Source organism: Globicephala melas, chromosome 8 (assembly GCF_963455315.2).
Source record: "Globicephala melas chromosome 8, mGloMel1.2, whole genome shotgun sequence".
NCBI classification, from domain to species: domain Eukaryota; kingdom Metazoa; phylum Chordata; class Mammalia; order Artiodactyla; family Delphinidae; genus Globicephala; species Globicephala melas.
Genome location: NC_083321.1, coordinates 83,888,452 through 83,908,559, shown reverse-complemented (window position 1 = coordinate 83,908,559; position 20,108 = coordinate 83,888,452). Strand labels below are relative to the sequence as shown.

Genomic DNA, 20,108 nt, shown 5'->3' with positions numbered 1-20,108 from the left:
TTCCTCACTAAGCTTAATCGTTGCTAGCTTTTGATTTAAAGTGAAAGACATGTGACTCTTCCTTTCACTTTAACACTTAGAGGTCACGTAGGGTTATTAATTGGCCTACATTCAATATTGTTGTGTCTCAGGGAGTAAGGAGGCCTGTTCCCTCCCCTCAGGGAGAAGGAGAGAGATGGGGAAGTTGCCGGTTGGTGGAGCAGTCAGAAGACACAATATTTATCAAGTTCACCATCTTGATATGAGTGCAGTTCATTGTGCCCCAAAACAATTACAATAGTAACATCAGAGATCACTGGTCACAGATCACCATAACAAATATAATAATAATGAAAAGTTTGAAATATTGTGAGAATTACCAAAATGTGACATAGAGACACGAAGTGAACAAATGCTATTGGAAAAATGGTGCTGATAGACTTGCTTGATACACAATGCAAGGTTGCCATAAAGCTTCAATTTGTTGAAAAACAAAAAAATACAGGCATATCTCGGAGATATTGCAGGTTCAGTTCTAGACCACTGCAATAAAGCAAATCACAAGTCACGCAAATTTGTTTCCCAGTGCATATAAGTTATGTTTACACTATAGTCTATTCAGTGTGCATTAGTATTATGTCTTAAAAAACAATATGTATACCTTAATTTTATTGCTAAAATATGCTAACCATCATCTGACAACACAGGATTGCCACAAACCTTCAATTTGTTTAAAAAAATAAAGCAAAACAAAAAAAAACACAGTATCTACAAAGTGCAATAAAATGAGGTATGCCTGTATATTGACTTTGTATCCTACAACTTTATTATATTCATTTATTATAACAGTTCTTTGGTAGAGTTTTTAGGGTAGTCTATATATAATATATCATCTGCATTTCACCTACTTCTTCCTTTTGTGGAAGCTTTTTGTCTTTTCCTTGCTTGCTATTTTAATTGTTCTGCTTAGGATGTCTAGTAATATGTTGAATAAAATTGGTAAGAGTAGGCATCCTTGTCTTGTTCCTGATCTTAGAGGAAAACCTTTCAGCTTTTCATCGAGTATGATGTTAGCTGTGGGCTTGTCATATATAGCCTTTATTATGTTGAAGTACATTCTTTCTACACCCCCTATATTGGGAGTTTTTAACAAGAATGGATGTTGAATTTTATCAAATGCTTTTTCTGCATCTTGAGATGATCATATGATTTTTATCCTTCATTTTGTTACTTGGTTTATAACATTGACTTATGGATACTAAACTATGCTTACATCCCTGGAATAAATTCCACTTAATTATGGTGCATGATTCTTTTAATGTGCTGTAGATTTTGGTTTGCTAATATGTTGTTCAGGATATTTGTATCTATTTTCATCAGAGATATTGGCCTGTAGTTTTCTGTTCTTGTAGTGTCCTTTTTTGGTTTTGGTATCAGGGTAATGATGTCCTCATAAAATTTGTTTGGAAGGATTCCCACTTCTATTTGTTGGAAGAGCTTGAGAAGGATTAGTATTATTTCTTTAAATGCTTGGTGGAATTCACCAATGAAGCTGTCTGGTCCTGGACTTTTCTTATTTTGGAGGTTTTTCATTACTGATTCAGTCTCCTCACTAGTAATTAGTATGTTCAGATTTTCTATTTTTTCATGCTTCAGTCTTGTAGGTTATATGGTTCTAGGACTTCTTCCATCTCTTCTAGTTTGTGCAGTTCATTGGTGTATAATTGTTCAGCATACTCGCTTATGATTCATTGTGTGGTACTAGTTGTAATATCTCCTCTTTCATTTATAATTTTATTTATTTGAGGCTTCTCTTTTTTTAAGTTTAGCAAATGATTTGTCATTTGTTTCTTTTTTAAAAAATCAGCTCTTCATTTTTTTTAATGTTTTCTATTATCTTTTTAGCCTGTATTTCATTTCTTTCTGCTCTGATCTTTATTTCCCTGCCTTCAGCTAACTTTGGGCTTAGTTTGTTCTTTTCCTAGTTCCTTGAGGTGTAAAGTTAGGTTGTTTGAGATCTTTCTTGATTCTTAGTGCAGTATAAAGTTCCCTATTAGAACTGCTTTTGCTCCATCACATGTCTTGGTGTGTTGCATTTCTATTTTCATTTGTGTCAGAATATTTTTTTTATTTCTGTTTGGTTTTCTTCTTTGACCCATTGGTTGTTCAGTAGCATGGTTTTTAATCTCCACATATTTGTGAATTTTCCACTTTTCTTCTTATAATTGATTTCTAGTTTCATAGCATTGTGACCAGAAAAGATGCTTGATGCAATTTCAGTCTCCTTAATCTTAAGACCTCTTTTGTGGCCTAACATATGCTCTATTTTGGAGAATGATACATGTGTACTTGAGAATATGTATTCTGCTGCCCTTGGATAGAACATCATAATGTATCTAAGTCCATCTGGTCTAATGTATCATTTAAGTCCAGTGTTTCCTCATTGATTTTCAATCTGGATGAAATATCTATTGTTGAAAGTATGGTATTGAAGTCCCCTATTATTGGATTACTGTCTCTTCCTCCCTTAGGTCTCGTTTCCCATCCCCCCACCACCACTGGCCACGCTGTGCAGCTTGCAGGATCTTAGTTCCTCAACCAGGGATTGAACCCAGACCCCAGCCGTGAAAGCACCAAGTCTTAACCACTGGACTGCCAGGGAGTACCCTCAGGTCTGTTAATAAATGCTTTATATATTTAGGTGCTCCAATGTTGGGTGGATAAATATTTACAATTTTTTATTCTCTTGTTGGATTGACCCCTTTATCATAATATAATGACCTTTTATCTTCCTATGTCTGTGTCTTAAAGTCTATTTTGTCCAATATAAATATAGCTACCCTGCTTTCTTTTGGTTTCCATTCATGAGATATTTTTCCATTCCTTCACTTTCAGTCTCTATGTGTCCTTAAACCTGAAGTGATTCTCATGTATGCAGCATATAATTGGGTCTTTTTTTTTTTTTTCCTTTCAGTCATTTAAGGTTACTATTGATAGATATGGACTTACTATTGCCATTTCGTTCATTGTTCTCTGGCTGTAATTCCTTTGTTCCTTCATGTCTTGCTTTCTTCTTTTGTGGTTTGATGATTTTTTTTGTAGGGGTGTGCATAGACTCCTTTATCTTTTGTGCATCTACTATAGGTCTTTGCTTTGTGGTTACCATGAGGCTTATATAAAACATCTCGTATTTATAACAGTATATTTTAAGCTATAACAACTTAATTTCAAATACTTAAGTTCTACACTCTACTCCCCCCTCCATTTTATGTTTTTGATGTTACAGTTTACATATTTTTACCTTATGTATCCATTAAAAATTTTTGAAGTTATGCTTTTTTTTTTTTTTTTCTGTACGCGGGCCTCTCACTGCTGTGGCCTCTCCCGTTGCGGAGCACAAGCTCCGGACGCGCAGGCCCAGCGGCCACGGCTCACGGGCCCAGCCACTCCGCGGCATGTGGGATCCTCCCAGACAGGGGCACAAACCCACGCCCCCTGCATCAGCAGGCAGAACCCCAACCACTGCGCCACCAGGGAAGCCCTATGCTTATTTTTAATCATCTTGTCTTAGCCTTCACACCAGAGTTATAAGGATTTACCCACCACCATTACAATAAAGTATTCTGAATTTAACTATATATTTATCTTTACCAGTGAGACATACTTTCAAAGGTTTGTCACTAATTAGCATCCTTTGATTCAGGTTGAAGTCCCTTTAACATTTTAATAAGGCTGGTCTAGTGGTAATGAACTCCTCCAGCTCTTGCTTGTCTGGGAAACTCTCAATTCTGAAGGACAGCTTTCCTGGATAAAGTATTCTTGATTGGCAGTTTGTTTGTTTTTTCTTTCAGTCCTTTTGAATATATCATACCACTCCCCTCTGGCCTATAATGTTTCTGCTGAAAAATCTGCTGATAGTCTTATGGGGGTTCCTTTGTTCATGACAAGTTTTTCTCTTGCTGCTTTTAAGATTCTCTGTCTTTAACTTTTCACAATTTAATTATAATGTGTCTCCATGTGAGGGCTCTTTGGATTTATCTTTTTTGGATTTCTCTGTGCTTCCTGAATCTGGTCTGTTTCTTTCTCCAGGTTAGGAAAGTTTTCAGCTGATATTTTTTATAAGATTTCTGCCCCTTTCTCTTCTACTTCTGGGACCCCCTATAATGCATATACTTTTTTGCTCACTTGATGTTGTCTCATAAGTCCTTTAAGCTGTCTTTACTTTTTTTCTTTGCTCCTCTGATTGGATAAATTTCACTGCCCTGTCTTTGAGTTCACTGATCCTTTCTTCTACTTGTCTGCTGCTTAACTCCTCTATTGAATTTTCAATTCGGTTAGTGTATTCTTCAGCTCTCTGATTTGTTTGGTACTTTCTTATATTTTCTACCTTCTTTGAAATTCTCACTTTGTTTAAACATTGTTCTCCTGATCTGTGAGCATCTTTATGACCATTATTTTTAATTCTTTATTAGGTAAATCACTTATCTCTGTTTCATTGAGATCTGTTTCTAAAGTTTTATCTCATTCTTTTGTTTGAAACATATTCCCATTTCTTCATCTTCCTTGACTGTGTTGGTTTCTGTACCTTAGATAAAAGAGCCACCTCTCTCAGTCTTGACAAAGTGATCTTAGGTAAGAGAACCTTATACATCAGCCTGACCAGAGCTCTTTATCTCTTAAACATTTGTGATTTTCCATGCTGCCTTCTTTGTTCTTAGTGGCTCCCAAAGGGGAAGACTACAGTCTGTACCTAGATGCAAGTTGATTGAAAGCTGTACTTGTAGGCAGCAACTGGGAAAGTATGTAGTTAGGGCCCTCTCATGGAGAAAACTAGGAGATGGGCTTTTTTGCATGTTGCCTCTGCACTGGGCCCAGGTGTATACCCTTGGGAGGTGTGGGCAGGGCTGCTATACCCATTAATGACTGATTCTTTGCTACAGTTCTGTGGCACCCATAAGTATAAAACCTGCTGGCTATCAGAGCCAGGTGATCCAGGGGCCTCTCCCTTCAGTGGCAGCTGCAAAAGCAATGTGTACTGCACCAGATGTGTACTGGGCTCAAGTGAGAACATAGAGGTGGTATCTGCTGGCTTCCCCAGTCTCCAGGGAGGATGCCAATCAGCTCCTAAATGCATGCTAAATTCTCATGTCATCCTTCATAAAAGCCACTTCTTCTATGACCCTCTTTGGATTCTCCATAACTTCATTTTGAGTAATCTTCTTTACATGGAATAGTTCTTGTCCTATTTTAACACTTTCTGCCTTGATGTCTAATAATTTGTGATATACACCAGCCATCTTTTACTTTGTAATTAGGTTTTTCAGCTTTTATCTTCTATAGTAATTTAAAATGTGGAACTCCTTTTTACATTCCAATGGCATTTCCCTTTATTTAGCATATATATATATATATATATATATATATATATATTTAACCCTTGTTTCACCCCTATCTTCCCTTGCTCCCTAGTCAGTCCTTAATCATTTTTTAAAAATTTAACTTTCACACTCCCAAATTCTTGATTATTCTTTCCATGTGCTGATAAACCTTTGTCATTTTTGGAGGAAACATCACAGTGCTACATTTTCTAAGCTTTTGCATGCCTAGACACTCCTTCTAGTATCTTTATCACTCTTACTCCATTAAAAATATGTAGATGTTGGTCACTTGTCTTCTGACAGTTATAGAAATAAGGACTAAGGTTACCAATTTTTCTACCTAGCTGTTTCAAGAATTTTTTTCTTACTGTCTTTTCCATAGAACATTAGTGTGATTCTGTTAATTCTGTTAATGAAATAAGGCCTTCTAAATCTGCACACTTAGTAAAAATCTGAGTTTTTCTCTTACATTGTAATTATTGCTTCAGAGTACCTTTCTTTTTCCTTTTTAATAAATACCATTTACTTGCTGGTTCTATGTCTTTTCTTTTTCTCTCTTCATTTACTCCCAGATTTAAGTTTTCCAGATGACTGACTTTTGGATTCGTTGTTAATTCTGCTTATCTTCAATGAAGTATTCTAAATATTTTGGGTTGGATTTTTTTTTTCCCATGTATTTTACCCAGTTCCTCTTACAGTTACGGCAGCTACTTATCTGAGACTGAGAAGCCAAACATACTGAGTTAAGAACTTGGGCTCTGGCGTAAGACTGCCTGGAACTGAATCCATCTCAGCTACTCACGAGGTATTTGACCTTGAGAATTTATTTTACCACTCCACGCCTCAATTTCCTTATTTTTATAGGAGGGATAATAATGGTACCTACCCTATCGAGTTTTTGTGAGGATTAAAGGAGTTAATACAAATAAAGACTCTAGGACACTACTTAGCACATAATGAGCTGCAAAAGGGAGCTGTAATTACTATACAGATATTTTTGAAAGTAGTCTTTGAATCTTAAGAACAATTTTTTTCCATGTTATCTTTTTTTTTTCCTTCAACGATAAGTATTCACTGAATAATTCACTGAATTATTTGCCATGAGATAGATGTAATACCACTTTTCTGTCCTCTCTACTCCCCAACTATTGTCAACATCAACTTAAACAGGTTTCCCTTCTCAGAACTGCAGCTGAGGTTGGTGTGCATAGCCCCTGCCTACAGTGTGTTTTTTTTCTAGATGAGATGCAACTCAAGATACTTGTGCTGCATTTTCTTCTGCTTAAGAACAGGCATTGTGGCATAATGAAAGTGACGATCTCTTCCCTTCAGAAATCCATTCAGTTGAGCAGTTTAGTTTCCACCTTCTTTCCCACTCTTTGTGCTACTGTAGTAATTCAGAGCAAAAACCCTAACCCCCACGCCCAAACAAATTCTGAATGATGAGGTTATGAAAAATTGCACCCACTTCAGACCTGAGCACACGGGTTCCTCCTGTTTCTAGCAACACTACAGTCTTTGGCTTCTTGACTAATGATATGAGGCATTCCTAGTTTGCACAGAATAACTGCTCTTACTTTGAAGGGTCTATTAAATCTAAATTAGTGATAGATAACATTCACTTAATCTTTAACAGTCCTCAAAAATGTAAATTAAGATTTATTCTCTAAAATGGAAGCTTCTAGCTACTTATAAGTCACTAATATTGCACAGTGGTATTTTAAACAGTACAGCCTTATAACAAAAATGTGCTCAAGATGAGAAACAATGTAAATTAGAAGAAAAAATTACTGTGTAATCTCAAAAGGTTTGGGGATTTGATTTTTTATCTTATTTTTTTAAAAAGAGTTGAAAATAATAAAAAGTGAAACAGATTATTTTCATACAAGCTGACCCAGGGTAATCAGTCACCCTGATTACAGCAGGCCTTTCTGGCTACATAGGGTTGTTGCCTTAGACAACAGAAGTTGTCTACAGCTTTTGGATCAGCATGGCAGAAGCACCTCCTCCTCCGTTGCAAATACTGGCAAGACCATATTCTCCTTGCTTCAAGGCATGAGCCAAATGGACGACAATCCTGGCTCCAGACATCCTAGGATTAAGAAAGCATTTTGGTACTTTAATGGTTTATAGACTGTATGAATAACCAAATTAGCCATTACTTATAGCTGAATTTAACTACTTTATTTTAACTTGGGAGACTTGTTTCAAGAAGGGTTACAGCTTTTTTTTTTTTGGCTGCACTGAGCAGCACGCAGGACCTTAGTTTCCCAACCAGGGATCGAACCCATGCCCCCTGCAGTGGAAGCGTGGAGTCCTAAGCACTGGACCACCAGGGAAGCCCCAAGAATGGTTACAGCTTTTTGAAAAGCCCAAGCATAGATTTTACTCTTAAATTATCTTCTTCAACATAAAACAATATTAGTTTTCAAGGAACAGATGTGATAGATCTGTGTTCAATGGGGATCCTATCAGAAATGGTATTTGCCCTATGAAGGATGTGTGGGAAGAAAAACTGTTAAACCAAGAGTAACAAGAATTATCATGAAGCAGTTTAAGTTTTGATAGGAATATACAAAGGCAGCCATTAACCTAGGTATATTTTTCTTTATAATTTTACCTACCCAATTGGATGTCCAAGAGAAACAGCTCCTCCATTGATATTCACTTTTTGGGGATCAATCTCTAGCATTTTAATGTTTGCTAGTACGACCACACTAAAGGCTTCGTTTATTTCCCACATTGTAATATCTTCTTTTTTCAATCCTGCATCTTTAAGAACCTAAATTTTTTAAAAATATAGATTATGTTCAGATAATTAAGTCAAAACTTATTTTCATTATCTTCTTGAAATTCTGCAATTTTCGTTTATATTTCCCTTTGATGTAATACATAAATATGGAGTTTCTTAGTTTCCAGGAGGAAGGGCCCTTTTATTTTCTGATTTTAATTTCTCATCTTTTGTTTTTGTTTTTGTTTTTTTTTGCGGGGGGGGGGGTGCTGCACAGCATGCAGGATCTTAGTTCCCTGACCAAGGATCGAACCCATGCCCCCTGCAGTGGAAGTGTGGAATCCTAACCACTGGACTGCCAGGGAATGCCCTAATTTCTCATCTTATTGCATTGTAATCAAAGACTTGTTTGCATTATCGTATTTCTATTATTTTGGAGAGAGAAAACTTCATTTTCTTGATCATTCCATGGATAACTGAATACTCTTTATTTAGGGGTACACAGTTGATACATATTCTTAAGATCTACTTTACTGATTATATGTTGCTTAGTTCTAGATTTTTTATCTGTCAAATGAAAGAGGTATACTACTCTCTACTAATTTTTCATTGCATCCCCTAGAGTTTCTGCTTTATAAAAGTTGCTGTGGGGTTATCTGGGGCACAGTTATTCAGGGCTATCGTATTTTCACTGTAAATTATTTATTTAAAGTCTTATTATATGATCTCTTGTTTTGATAGTTCCTCAGCTATTGCAGGAGGGTGTTTATCTTTAGAAATTTTTTTGTTCTGAGCAACAATAATATTAACGTGAAACTTCTGTTCCTCCTTGCTCTCTTCCTCCAGCAGGCTCAGGTAGCTTTCTAAGCTGTACAGCTAAAACAGCTTCCTCTAGTTCCAACACCATGAGACAAAACATGGTACCTACCTAAGTGTAGCCACTTTTCTAGCTCTCAGAATCTAGCTGAGAAGTGTTTATCACCCTTCCTTTCCAATGTGATGCACATTCACTTTCAGAAGCTGTATAACTGTGTTGCTTTCTGAGATCTGCCACCTCTGGACAGATCAGCACTCCCTGTTGTTTCTGATCCTTCTCTATCCTTATTCCCCACTGATTTTTTTTTTTTTTTTCTAATCTGGGTGCCACCCTCAGACATTTTCTTTCAGGGTGAGGCCCTCTACTTCTGAAAGGGAACATTTGCTGGAGTCTTCTGAGATCCCTTAACCCCTAAACCAACACAACACTGTCTCCTTTCCTGGGACCCCTTAGTAACTTCCCACAAAGACTCAGACTGACAATTGGAGCAGATAGGTCCTCTCCATCTCCAGTTTTACTCTGAGACCAGCTCCCATGAGTTCCCTTTCAGGATGAAGACTGCTCCTTCTAGTAATGAATATTTGCTTTGAATTCTAGAACCCTGGACCCTCAGCATTCCCTTCTTTTCTCTGCTGCACCAACCTCCCACTTTGCGGTTGCCATTCCAGGTATGTGAGTTCCACACAAGGAATTCAATCATGTAGTTTTTATCTGCTCCACTGAAAATATAGTTTGTGGGCTGCCCCTTTACTTTTGTTGTTGTTATCCTTGTTGCTCTTTAATTGTTTTCAGGAGAAGTGAGAAGATTTGAAACTAAGCTACCTCTATGCTTTGGTGGATGAGTAACATGTAAAATCTAAAACATGCAACCTTGGTATAAGCAAAAACAGAAATTGGCACAATGAGTTATGGTCTGTTATTTTGTTCTCACCTTAGGTACAGCATATGCAGGTGCAACTGGAAAATCAATAGGTTCTACAGCAGCATCAGCAAATGCTTCATTAAAAAAAAATACGTCGTTAAAATCTTTTTATAAGCACCCAAAGCTATATCTAACAACTCATATAATATGCAAAAATGCAAGTTTCCTAAACATTATAGTGTATTTAAATGTATTTGTGCCTTTTCTAAGATTCTACACTTTACAAGATTATACCAGTCATCTAAGCCATTGACTTTCACAGATAGGGAGTTAGGGGAAACTGCCTCCAGGGACACTGACATTATCTAGAGATATTTTTGGTTGTTGCACAGGTGGAATGCCACTTATTGTAGTATCTAATGGGTAGAAGCCAAGCTGCTAAACATCTTACAATGCATAGAATAGCTCCTACAACACAATTATTTGTTGTGAAATGTCAATGGTGCTGAGGTTAAGAAACCATGATCTAAACAAAATGGTATCTGTTTAACTCCTTATGAAGAAGGCAAGGCAGATTTTACAGTTAAAAAGTCTTAAGGAGACTGAGGACATGCCAAGACCACACAGTTAATAATTAATGCCAGTACAATTAAATTTTTTGTATCTCTATACTCCTAAGCCCATATTCTTTTTACTCTACCTGGCTACCTTTCCCCACAGTGCCAGGGGAAAACATGTACCCTGTAGCCTCCCACACATCATCCAGGATAGGGAAAGATTTTTAAAAGCTTTCTCTTATACAAATCAAATACTAACGAAAATATTGAAGGAGGTTCTATCTCAATTAAAACATGTACTAGTTAAATTCTGTCACAAAGTACAACCTACAGACAGAAATAGCCAACTTCAATATTACGTATAATATTACTGGCAAAGAACCTCAATTTCAGGAAGAATATAGCGGTTTAGGAATAAACAAGTTCAGAACATTTTCTACCTGCTATTCTTGCCAGTGGTTTAACACTGAGCCTCTTGGCTGCATCTGCAGTCATCAGAACCATAGCAGCTGCTCCATCATTCAGTGTGCTGGCATTGGCAGCTGTTACTGTACCTGAAAGTATCAATGAGCATGACATCAGAACATCCTTTCACATTGAATTCGTTTGGATCAATTTAACAAATTTCTGCAGAATACTGCCTGGGTTGCTAGATGCATGAAGATATGGATGGAGATAATTCCTGCCCTCAGGAAAATACACATAATTAAATGTGTATGTATATAACACAATTAATGTCAGTATGCCTTTTTACGTTAGATTTTTTTAAATATATATTTATTTATTTATTTGGCTTCACCGGGTCTTAGTTGCTGCCCCGTGTGGGATCTTCGTTGTGGCATGTGGGATCTAGTTCCCAGACCAGGGATCGAACCCGGGCTCCCTGCATTGGGAGCGTGGAGTCTTAACACTGGACCACCAGGGAGGTCCCCTTACGTTAGTTTTTTGTAACAGTTTATTCAAAGCTACCTCAAAAGGCATGTGTGATGGCACTGGGTAAATGCTGGTTCATAATTCCTCAAAGATAAGGACCACTTCATATTTTTCCTAACAAACACTAAGTCTTTGCTTATTCACAGTAGAGCGGGCACTCATTATATATTTTTCAAATCAGTGTCAAAATCAGGTATTTCTTCTTCTCTACAATCACTTGAAGTTAAATGAATAATAAAAGTCACTAAACTGTACATTTTAAACAGGAGAATTTTATGGTATGCAAATTATATGTCAATTAAGCTGTTTTCTTTTAAATACCAATGAAGACCCTAAAATAGACTGCTGCTAAAATTATAAAAATATACTTTTGCAATATAATTTTTTTTTTCTTTTTTTGGCCAAGCTGTGAGGCTTGTGGGATCTTAGTTCCCCGACTAGGGATCAAACCCGTGCCCCTGCTGCGGAAGCACAGAGTCCTAACCACTGGACCATCGGTGAATTCCCTGCAATATAAATTTTTATATGATGCTTTAATAAAAAAGATTAATCCACTCCTATAGTTAGTATTGAGAAATTCAATCAAAAAAGGGAAAAAAGTTATTTCAGATTATTATCGCAGCTGTATACAGCCAATTTTAAAAGCAGAACTGACCTTTTCTCCTAAAAGGATTTAGTAACCTGGGATCCCACTTACACTAACAAACATTCAACATTTATTTGTTGAGAACCAGGCACTAGAGATACAAAAATGAAAAACATCTATCAGCTTAGTCCTCCAGAGGCTTACAGATATTTAACATAATATGTAAACTTGACTTTCATATCATGAAAAACTTTCAAGATGAAGTGCATATGAAAAACTGTTCTACATCATTCTACAACCTGTTCCAGAGGCTTTATATATTGAAAGTATTAACTGTTTATATAAAATAAATAACTAATAAAAAACATACTGTATAGTACAGGGAACTCTACCTCAATACTCTGTAATGACCTATATGGGAATAGAATCTAAAAACCAGTGGATATATGTATATGCATAACTGATTCACTTTGCTGTACTGCAGAAACTAACAACATTGTAAATCAACTACACTCCAATAAAAATTAATAATAAAAAACAAGTTCAAACACACACAGACACGCAAAGAAAATATTAACTGTTAAGCAATTTTAAATATACTTTGGATAAATATCATACGTTTTGTTACCTTCACTTGAGCCTGATACATTGAAAATATTAAATACCATCTAGTTGTTTTCTAGAATTTTTTTAAATCCTCAGGCAGTTCTAAGACGAGATATGGTACACTGACTCTTTTTTCTTATGCTTCATTTCTTAATACTAACCATTTTCTTTTTGGAAAACCGTCTTCAGCTTTGGAACTCTACTAAAATCAACACGTTTATATTCTTCATCTTCTTTCACCACTACATCTGGTTTACCTAAAACAAAAATCTTTTAAATTAAGTAATCTTAGCAGTGAAGATAATAATTAGTTGCTCAGTAAGAAATGGTACACAAGGTGCCTGGTAGTCTGTGCTTCCCTGTATGCCCACATACCTTAAACCATCCCAAGTAAATTCCACTCAAGAATCTACCATCAATAATTTCTGTTAGTGTCTTAAAGAAGAGTTTATTAAGTAGCCTGATGCAATTTAAATCTTCTATTTAGCCACATCCCATTCTCTTCTCTCAGCCTCCTTCTATGATCACAGACCTCATTCTTCTAACCCCAGGGGTAGATGTCCAACCTAGGCTGGATAAGTTTTGGTACTCCATCATTCTCATCACAGTAATTATTTCTAGAATCGAAATGTAACCTAAACCAAGTTAATTGAGTCTTTACTGTGGATTTATTTTGCTGCAATTGGTGAGGAGGTCTCTTTCCTTTGTGACTGAGAGCCCTACAGATGTGACCCTGGAGATGGAGGCAGCACCACAGAAAAGCTGAGACAATAAAGAACAAAAGCAGCATGGAAAAGCCAAGACAGCATGTCCTAATGGTACTGACTACCCACTTCCAATTCCTGAAGTTCCCAGAGCTGACTGGTTGCTGCCATACATCTTTCAGTTCTGGGACGAATCCCCAAGTGGCCTTCTAATAAATCCCCCCCTTTTCACTTAACTTAGTGTGTTGTCTGTTGCTTATATTAGGAACAATTATATTAGAAATTAAATTAAATTATATTAGAAATTAAATTTACCTCTGAATTAGCAACATTTCCCTTTAATAACCATAAGCAGCAGTGTCAGCGTCCTCAGTTGAAATTAGCAAAGATAAAAATGTACTAAAACTCAAACATAAAATATTTAGCAACACACAAAGTCTACTAAAAATTAAAATCTATTTATTCTTCAACCTTTTACTGTAATTGTGACAGGAACAACTTCATTTCCAAATTTTCCAGCTTCCCATGCTGCTTTACTTCTGGTATAGGAGTTAATAGCATAAGTATCCTGTTCATCTCGTGCAATATTCAGCTTCTTTGCAGTATTTTCAGCACAGTTGCCCTGATAGAAGTTGGAAGTTTTAAAAAACTAATTAACTTTGCATAACATAAAATAGTGGTTAGTAGTTAAATTTAGTTTCTTAAAATATACTTCTTTCTGTACTAGGTAATTTTTTTACTCATGTCTCATCCTCAAATACTTGAATTAGCCCAGAAGTTGCTATTTTGAAGACAAATAATTAAACACCTATGGAATCCATTATTAAATGTCAGAAAATGTCCTATTTCAGTGTGGGGCAATTTATTCAACAGTTGAGCCAAGTTGATGCAATGAGCTTAGAAAAACATTTTCCTAAAATGAATGGCTCAATCAACATTTATATCCTTCAGTTCAGTTTCTGAGATATATATATTGGACTTTCCTGGTGGTGCAGTGGTTACGAATCTACCTGCCAATGCAGGGGACATGGGTTTGATCCCTGGTCCAGGAAGATCCCACATGCTGTGGAGCAACTAAGCCCGTGCACCACAACTACTGAGCCTGTGCCCTAGAGCCCGCGAGCCACAACTACTGAAGCCCGTGGACCTAGAGCCTGTGCTCCACAACAAGAGAAGCCACCGCAATGAGAAGCACGCACACTGCAATGAAGAGTAGCCCCCGCTCACCACAACTAGAGAAAGCCAACATGCAGCAACAAAGACCCAATGCAGCCAAAAATAAATAAATAAAAATTAAAGTATATATATATATTTTTTAAATCAAGCAGTATTTTATATACATGGCATTTCTCCATTAAAAAGCAATAATTACCATATGAATTTTATTGTAGACATCAGTTAGCCCATCTTTTACAATCAAATCTTCAAGCTTTATGCCACCATATGGTGTTGCTCCTCTGTTCATTACATAGGGAACATTGGACATGCTCTCCATCCCACCTGCCACCATCACATCCTGCTCAGCAACACACAAAAACCCAATGTCAATTCAAGTAGTACTGTTGACTTCTGAACAACACCAGGATTAGGAACGTCAACGCTCCACACACTTGAAAATCTGTGTATAACTTCACGGTCGGCCCTCCCTATCCATGGTTCTACATCCACAGATTCAACTGTAGTACATGTTTATTGAAAAAAATTTGCACATTAAGTGGACCCAGGCAGTTCAAATCCATGTTTAAGGGTCAACTGTAGTTGCAAACCCATTATACCCTTTACACAGCTACAACAAACAAGTATTCTACATGGACTTTATTAAACATTTGCTATACAGTCACTATAGGAAGTACCCTCTTGACACTGGTAAAAGGAAATGGTCTGAAACGTGTAATGATAATTAAGATCAGAATCAGACATTAATAAGAATGCCAGGAATCTTTAATGTAGAACCATCTTCTGAAATTCTTCTAACCCTTCATTTCACTGACACTGCCAAAAACGTAATCTCAGTTCTCGGAAATAATCCGACTTCCTTGATTGTGATCCTCCCAATCAGCTCTTCCCAGATAGCTATAGTAATTTTCTACTTGATCATCTGATATGCAGCCTGTCCTTCCACCCAAGTGTCATCTACACTCATCTGAGTCATTCTGGCTAGACTGTAAGTCTGGTCATTCCACTCCTTACAGGACTCACCAGCATAGCACATAAGGCCCTTTACAATCTGACTTCTCATTCCCTTTCCAGTCTCATGCCTGGACCTACACCTGAGGTCATACAGAACTGTTTAAATATCTTCAGAGATTTCCCTGGTGGTCCAGTGGTTAAGACCCTGCACTTCCACTGCAGGGGGCACAGGTTCAATCCCTGGTCGGGGTACTAAGATCCCACATGCCGCAGAGTGGCTGGGCCCGTGAGCCATGGCCGCTGAGCCTGCGCATCCGGAGCCTGTGCTCCGCAATGGGAGAGGCCACAACAGTGAGAGGCCCGCGTACCACAAAAAAAAAAAAAAAAAAAAGAATAAAGACAAACAAGTTCTGTACCAAAGAAAACTAAATATTTTGTCTGTTTTCAAATATGGAGAGTCTCAAATAGTTCTCATATAAGTTTTATTCTGCTAACCTGAAATACTGAGTATTTTCTGGGGATGATGGCAATAATAAGTGACAGAAATTAAGTTATCAATTATTCTACAGAATATAATATAAGTGACCATTCAAAATAAGGCAATTCCTAGTATTCCTCTAAGTCAGATAATTTTATACATGCACAAATAAATCAAAGAACACTAACTGAAAGCATTTGCTAGAGAACCACAAAAAAATCAACTGAGACAAAATTTTCCTTGTCATTCAAACCATTCTGAAACATCTAAACAATTTCATGACCGTTTGACAAGGGTTTGGTAATACCTGATGTCAGTGTTACCTTGTGTATAGGCAAACAAGCTCTCATAAGCTATGGAAAATATGTAACTGGTTTAACTTTCATGCAAAGCATTTGAAAATATCAAAATTTTTAAATCTCTGACTCCGAAATTCTCCTCTTAGGAATTTTTCCAAAAGACAGACTTGCACATGATGAGATTTTTTAATGTTTTGTTCACCAATCTCCAGTGAATGTCCACATAGTAGATCCTCAGCTAATGATGAGCAAAACCAGGATTTGAAATCAGTCTGGCTCCAGACTTTTTGTTCTTAACCACTACACTATACTGCTTAGTACAGTGAATTAACAAGAATTGATTTAAGTATTTATAATTACACAAAGATATATATAGGGGTACTCTCTGCAGCATTATTTAAAATAGTGAAGAACTGGAGACAACCTAGATGTCCATTCAATAAGGACCCATAAGTATATTATAGTTGTTCAGGTCAATAGAGTACTATCTTATGTGCTGATACAGAATGACCTCCAAGACATTACATGGGGCACTGAGTTTAAGAAACTTCCCCAAAGTTTCTCTCCTTTTCGGTGGCAGAATACACAAAAAAGTGATGAATAAGTCAGAGATTCAAAGTGGGGCAAGAAGAAAGAAGATTTTTCATTTTATACTTTTCTATACCATCTCAGTTTTTAGCATGTGTATCAGGTATCACTCTTTTTTTTCTCTTTGGCTTGCCTTACATCTGGAAACAAAACAAGGGAGGAGTAACAGCAAGGGTATGCATAATTATGATTCTTGTACATGTAAGAAATAATCTGCAAACACCTCACAACTGATTTTTACCTTGGTGTGTTATACCCTGATAGGCTGGAATGCACTAGACAGGGATAGGGACACCTGTTTTCTAATTTTACCCCTGTAACTGTGTTTGTAGTCCTCTCAACCTCTTTCCTCAACTGAAAAAAAGGCTTGGATCTGATAAACTCTTAGGTCTACGAGTCCAGGTCTAGCCTCCTAACATCCAGCATATGTTTGCTGAGCAGCCTATCTCTTGCTCTGGTAAAGACAAGATCAAAATCATCAAGGCCAATAGAAAGCCTGCACAATTTTACAGCTGAACCTGAACATAAGGAGCTATAAATTAGTCATCAATTTTGGGCTCAATCAACGATTTGATTCCCAGGGTCAGCACCTTATTCTCATTTATGATAAAAACCCTTCTCATTCTAGCACAGACAAAATTTACGGTGTCTTAAATCAACCAGAATCCTAAGTAAAGGGGCACCCAAAGACAAAAACGTCCTGGCTGAAAACTACTTTTTAATACCAGACACTTGAGCTATCATTTTGACCTCTACTTCAAATGGAATTGGCAAATCCAGACACTCCTGAGTGTCTGAAACAACAGAGCAACTGCACTTATGAGAAAGAATCTCACTTCTAGAGTATGAATATGCTTAGATTTTTAGTGTTTTTTAGCACTGCATATTATTTTAGTTATAAAATGGAAAAGAAGGTACTTCTTACCTGATGTCCACACATAAGATTCTGAGAGGCCATCATGATGGCTTTCATTCCTGAGGCACAAACTTTGTTTACAGTGGTACATGGAGTAGAAATAGGTAAGCCTAAAACCAATATAAATCATACTTTTGAAGAACAAAGATATTCTTCAAATAAACTGTAATAAAATAGAGCATGTTAAACTATAATCTGCAACATTTCTTCTGCCGATATAAGTCTATTATGCATTTAACATTTTATTTAAGCTGAAATGACCTCCATTTTGCCATGTCAAACATTTAAGTATAAAAGCAAAAATGTAGTCCTAATACCTGCACCCAGTACTGCTTGCCTTGTAGGGGCTTGTCCTTCACCTCCTTGTAGAACATTACCCATGTATGCTTCTTTCACTTCTTCTTTTGGAATCCCTTTTTTAAAAAAATCAAAAAGACATTTCCATATTTTATTCAATTTAGTAATTACCTAGTAAAGTATGTGACATTATATAGCAGGAATGGTTTCTTTTTCTTGTCAGTTTTGAGCTTCATTCATAACACTCTAGTACAAGGATTTCTTTTCAAGGGAATTCAGAAATGTAGACATTAATTCGTTTCTAAGTGTTACGTATATAGTTAAGTGCAAAATAAACATTTGTTCCATTGAATCACTACCCCTCAACACAAAAAGTAAAGCACTACTAACCTGCCTTTTCAATGGCTCCCTGAATTGCAATGGAACCAAGTTTAGTGGCTGGCAGAGAGGAAAGGCTGCCTAGAAAGGATCCAATGGGTGTTCTTGCAGCACTTACTATGACCACTTCCTGGCAAGACAGAAGATGGTAAAAATTATTATATTTAAATATTTTACCCACATCATCTTTCATAAATAAACAATTCATAGATATATTAGCCAAAAAACAGACTTTTTATGAATGACTAATTACCCATCAAAGATGAAAATAATATTAGAACAGCCCTAAAATCAGTTCAATTCTGGTACTTTATGATTTAAGACCTAATAGAAAACCTAAGAAAAACCAGTTCTAAAATAGGCATAGACCAGAAGCTTAAGGTTCAATTCTATTCCTTAGTCAAAATTTAAGAAATGATCAGTTTACCCTTGTTAACTGCATAAAAAGCCCTAATTAAAGGGCTTCCTTACTGAAGGCAAACTCTGGTCTAGGGGTCAAGACCTGTATGTTAGTGGGGGCATACCACTTAACTAGGACACAGCCAGAGCCATACTTCTTAAACTATTAATAAGACAATATAAAATTTAAGAAAAAGATAAAAGCTCTCTTAAATATTGCAAAACACTATTTTAACAATTCTCTCCTTACGCTTGCCTTCTACATGCTCTTAGATAAATACATACATACATACATACATGCATAAATTCTCATAGATAATAAGAGAACCATTCCCTAGATTCTGGTCGAAGGCTATTACTAAGTCTTTTTAGAAACCGTTATGAAACAAAAGGAGGACCCCTCAGGAAGCACTAGGTGACCAGGTGATGGTCCTTCCTGTCTAATCCCCAATCTCCTTCAGCCCCTTTCTTCTAGTATCTTCCATGTGGCCTCTGCAATGTACCAACCAACACAATATAATGGGGGTTCCCAAAAGTAAAGGAAGAACACTGCCTAGTTTTAGAGAAGGTTGTTTACCATAGACAATGACTGGGGAAGAAGCAGAAATTATGCAGGGCGCTAGACTGAAATTTTTTAGGGTAATTTGGGAGTCTGACTTAATATTTCAATAATTAGCTATTCCTAACCACTGAATCATCCCAAGCTGACCCTCATCTATACATGCTTTAGAATATGCATTTTTAATAGACTACATTTCCTTTAAATTCTTGAAATTTTAAAGCACAATTTAAATTTATACTTACATTCAAAGTGGGTTTTGATACATAACTTCGTTCCACATATCTTATTTCCTGTAATATAAATATTTGTTATGATGTAAAAAATATTAACCTACATCACTTTATACTTCTCAGTAATGGGATTATGGTTATTTCTTTTTGCTGCATTATACTTTAATTTCCAAATTTTCCTGTTCACATATATCACTGTTACAATTTTTAAAATTACTTTTGTAATATTCTCGTCTGATTAACTGTTCATTGGAAATGTATGTTTTAACTTCTGATGAATTTATCATCTTAAAATTTCTAAGCCTTTTTAAGTATAAACTTTATAAAATGTAATTTTAAGTTAAATCTAAGTTCTAAATTAAGTAAGCCCAAATTGGGCTGCTGCTTATATAACCTACTTACACTGAAGGATTCTAGCATATTATCTGTGACCCAACTCTGAATTTAAATTTCCTACTTGTAGTAAACACGCCAGTCATTGCCTCTCCAGCTACACCCCTTTCTCCAAAGGGTCTGGAAGGGACAGTCCTAAGTACAAGGTGATTCCCATCGTCCTCCCACTGGCCAGAGCTGACAGGACCAAAAATGGAATGGACTTTGAACCAAGCTAGCACTCTCAGAGACCCAATCAACTGAATGATGATGGGCACTTGAAGTGAAAGGCCCAAGGGGCTGGAG

General features: G+C 36.6%; 1 protein-coding gene across 1 annotated transcript in view; it reads right to left on the bottom strand.

The window, feature by feature from the left end:
• Positions 1–411: 411 nt before the first annotated feature.
• Positions 412–20,108, bottom strand: part of ACAT1 (acetyl-CoA acetyltransferase 1) — a 29,782-nt gene continuing 10,085 nt past the window's right edge. The window contains exons 2-12 of the mRNA XM_030836199.3: positions 19,443–19,490; positions 18,252–18,369; positions 17,882–17,977; positions 17,574–17,674; positions 14,526–14,669; positions 13,625–13,775; positions 12,611–12,706; positions 10,765–10,878; positions 9,837–9,901; positions 7,982–8,139; positions 412–7,449 (exon numbers count right to left, since the gene is read on the bottom strand). Coding sequence (XP_030692059.1) covers positions 7,329–7,449; positions 7,982–8,139; positions 9,837–9,901; positions 10,765–10,878; positions 12,611–12,706; positions 13,625–13,775; positions 14,526–14,669; positions 17,574–17,674; positions 17,882–17,977; positions 18,252–18,369; positions 19,443–19,490 — 1,212 coding nt within the window. The 3' untranslated portion in view covers positions 412–7,328. The remainder of the gene's footprint in view (positions 7,450–7,981; positions 8,140–9,836; positions 9,902–10,764; positions 10,879–12,610; positions 12,707–13,624; positions 13,776–14,525; positions 14,670–17,573; positions 17,675–17,881; positions 17,978–18,251; positions 18,370–19,442; positions 19,491–20,108) is intronic.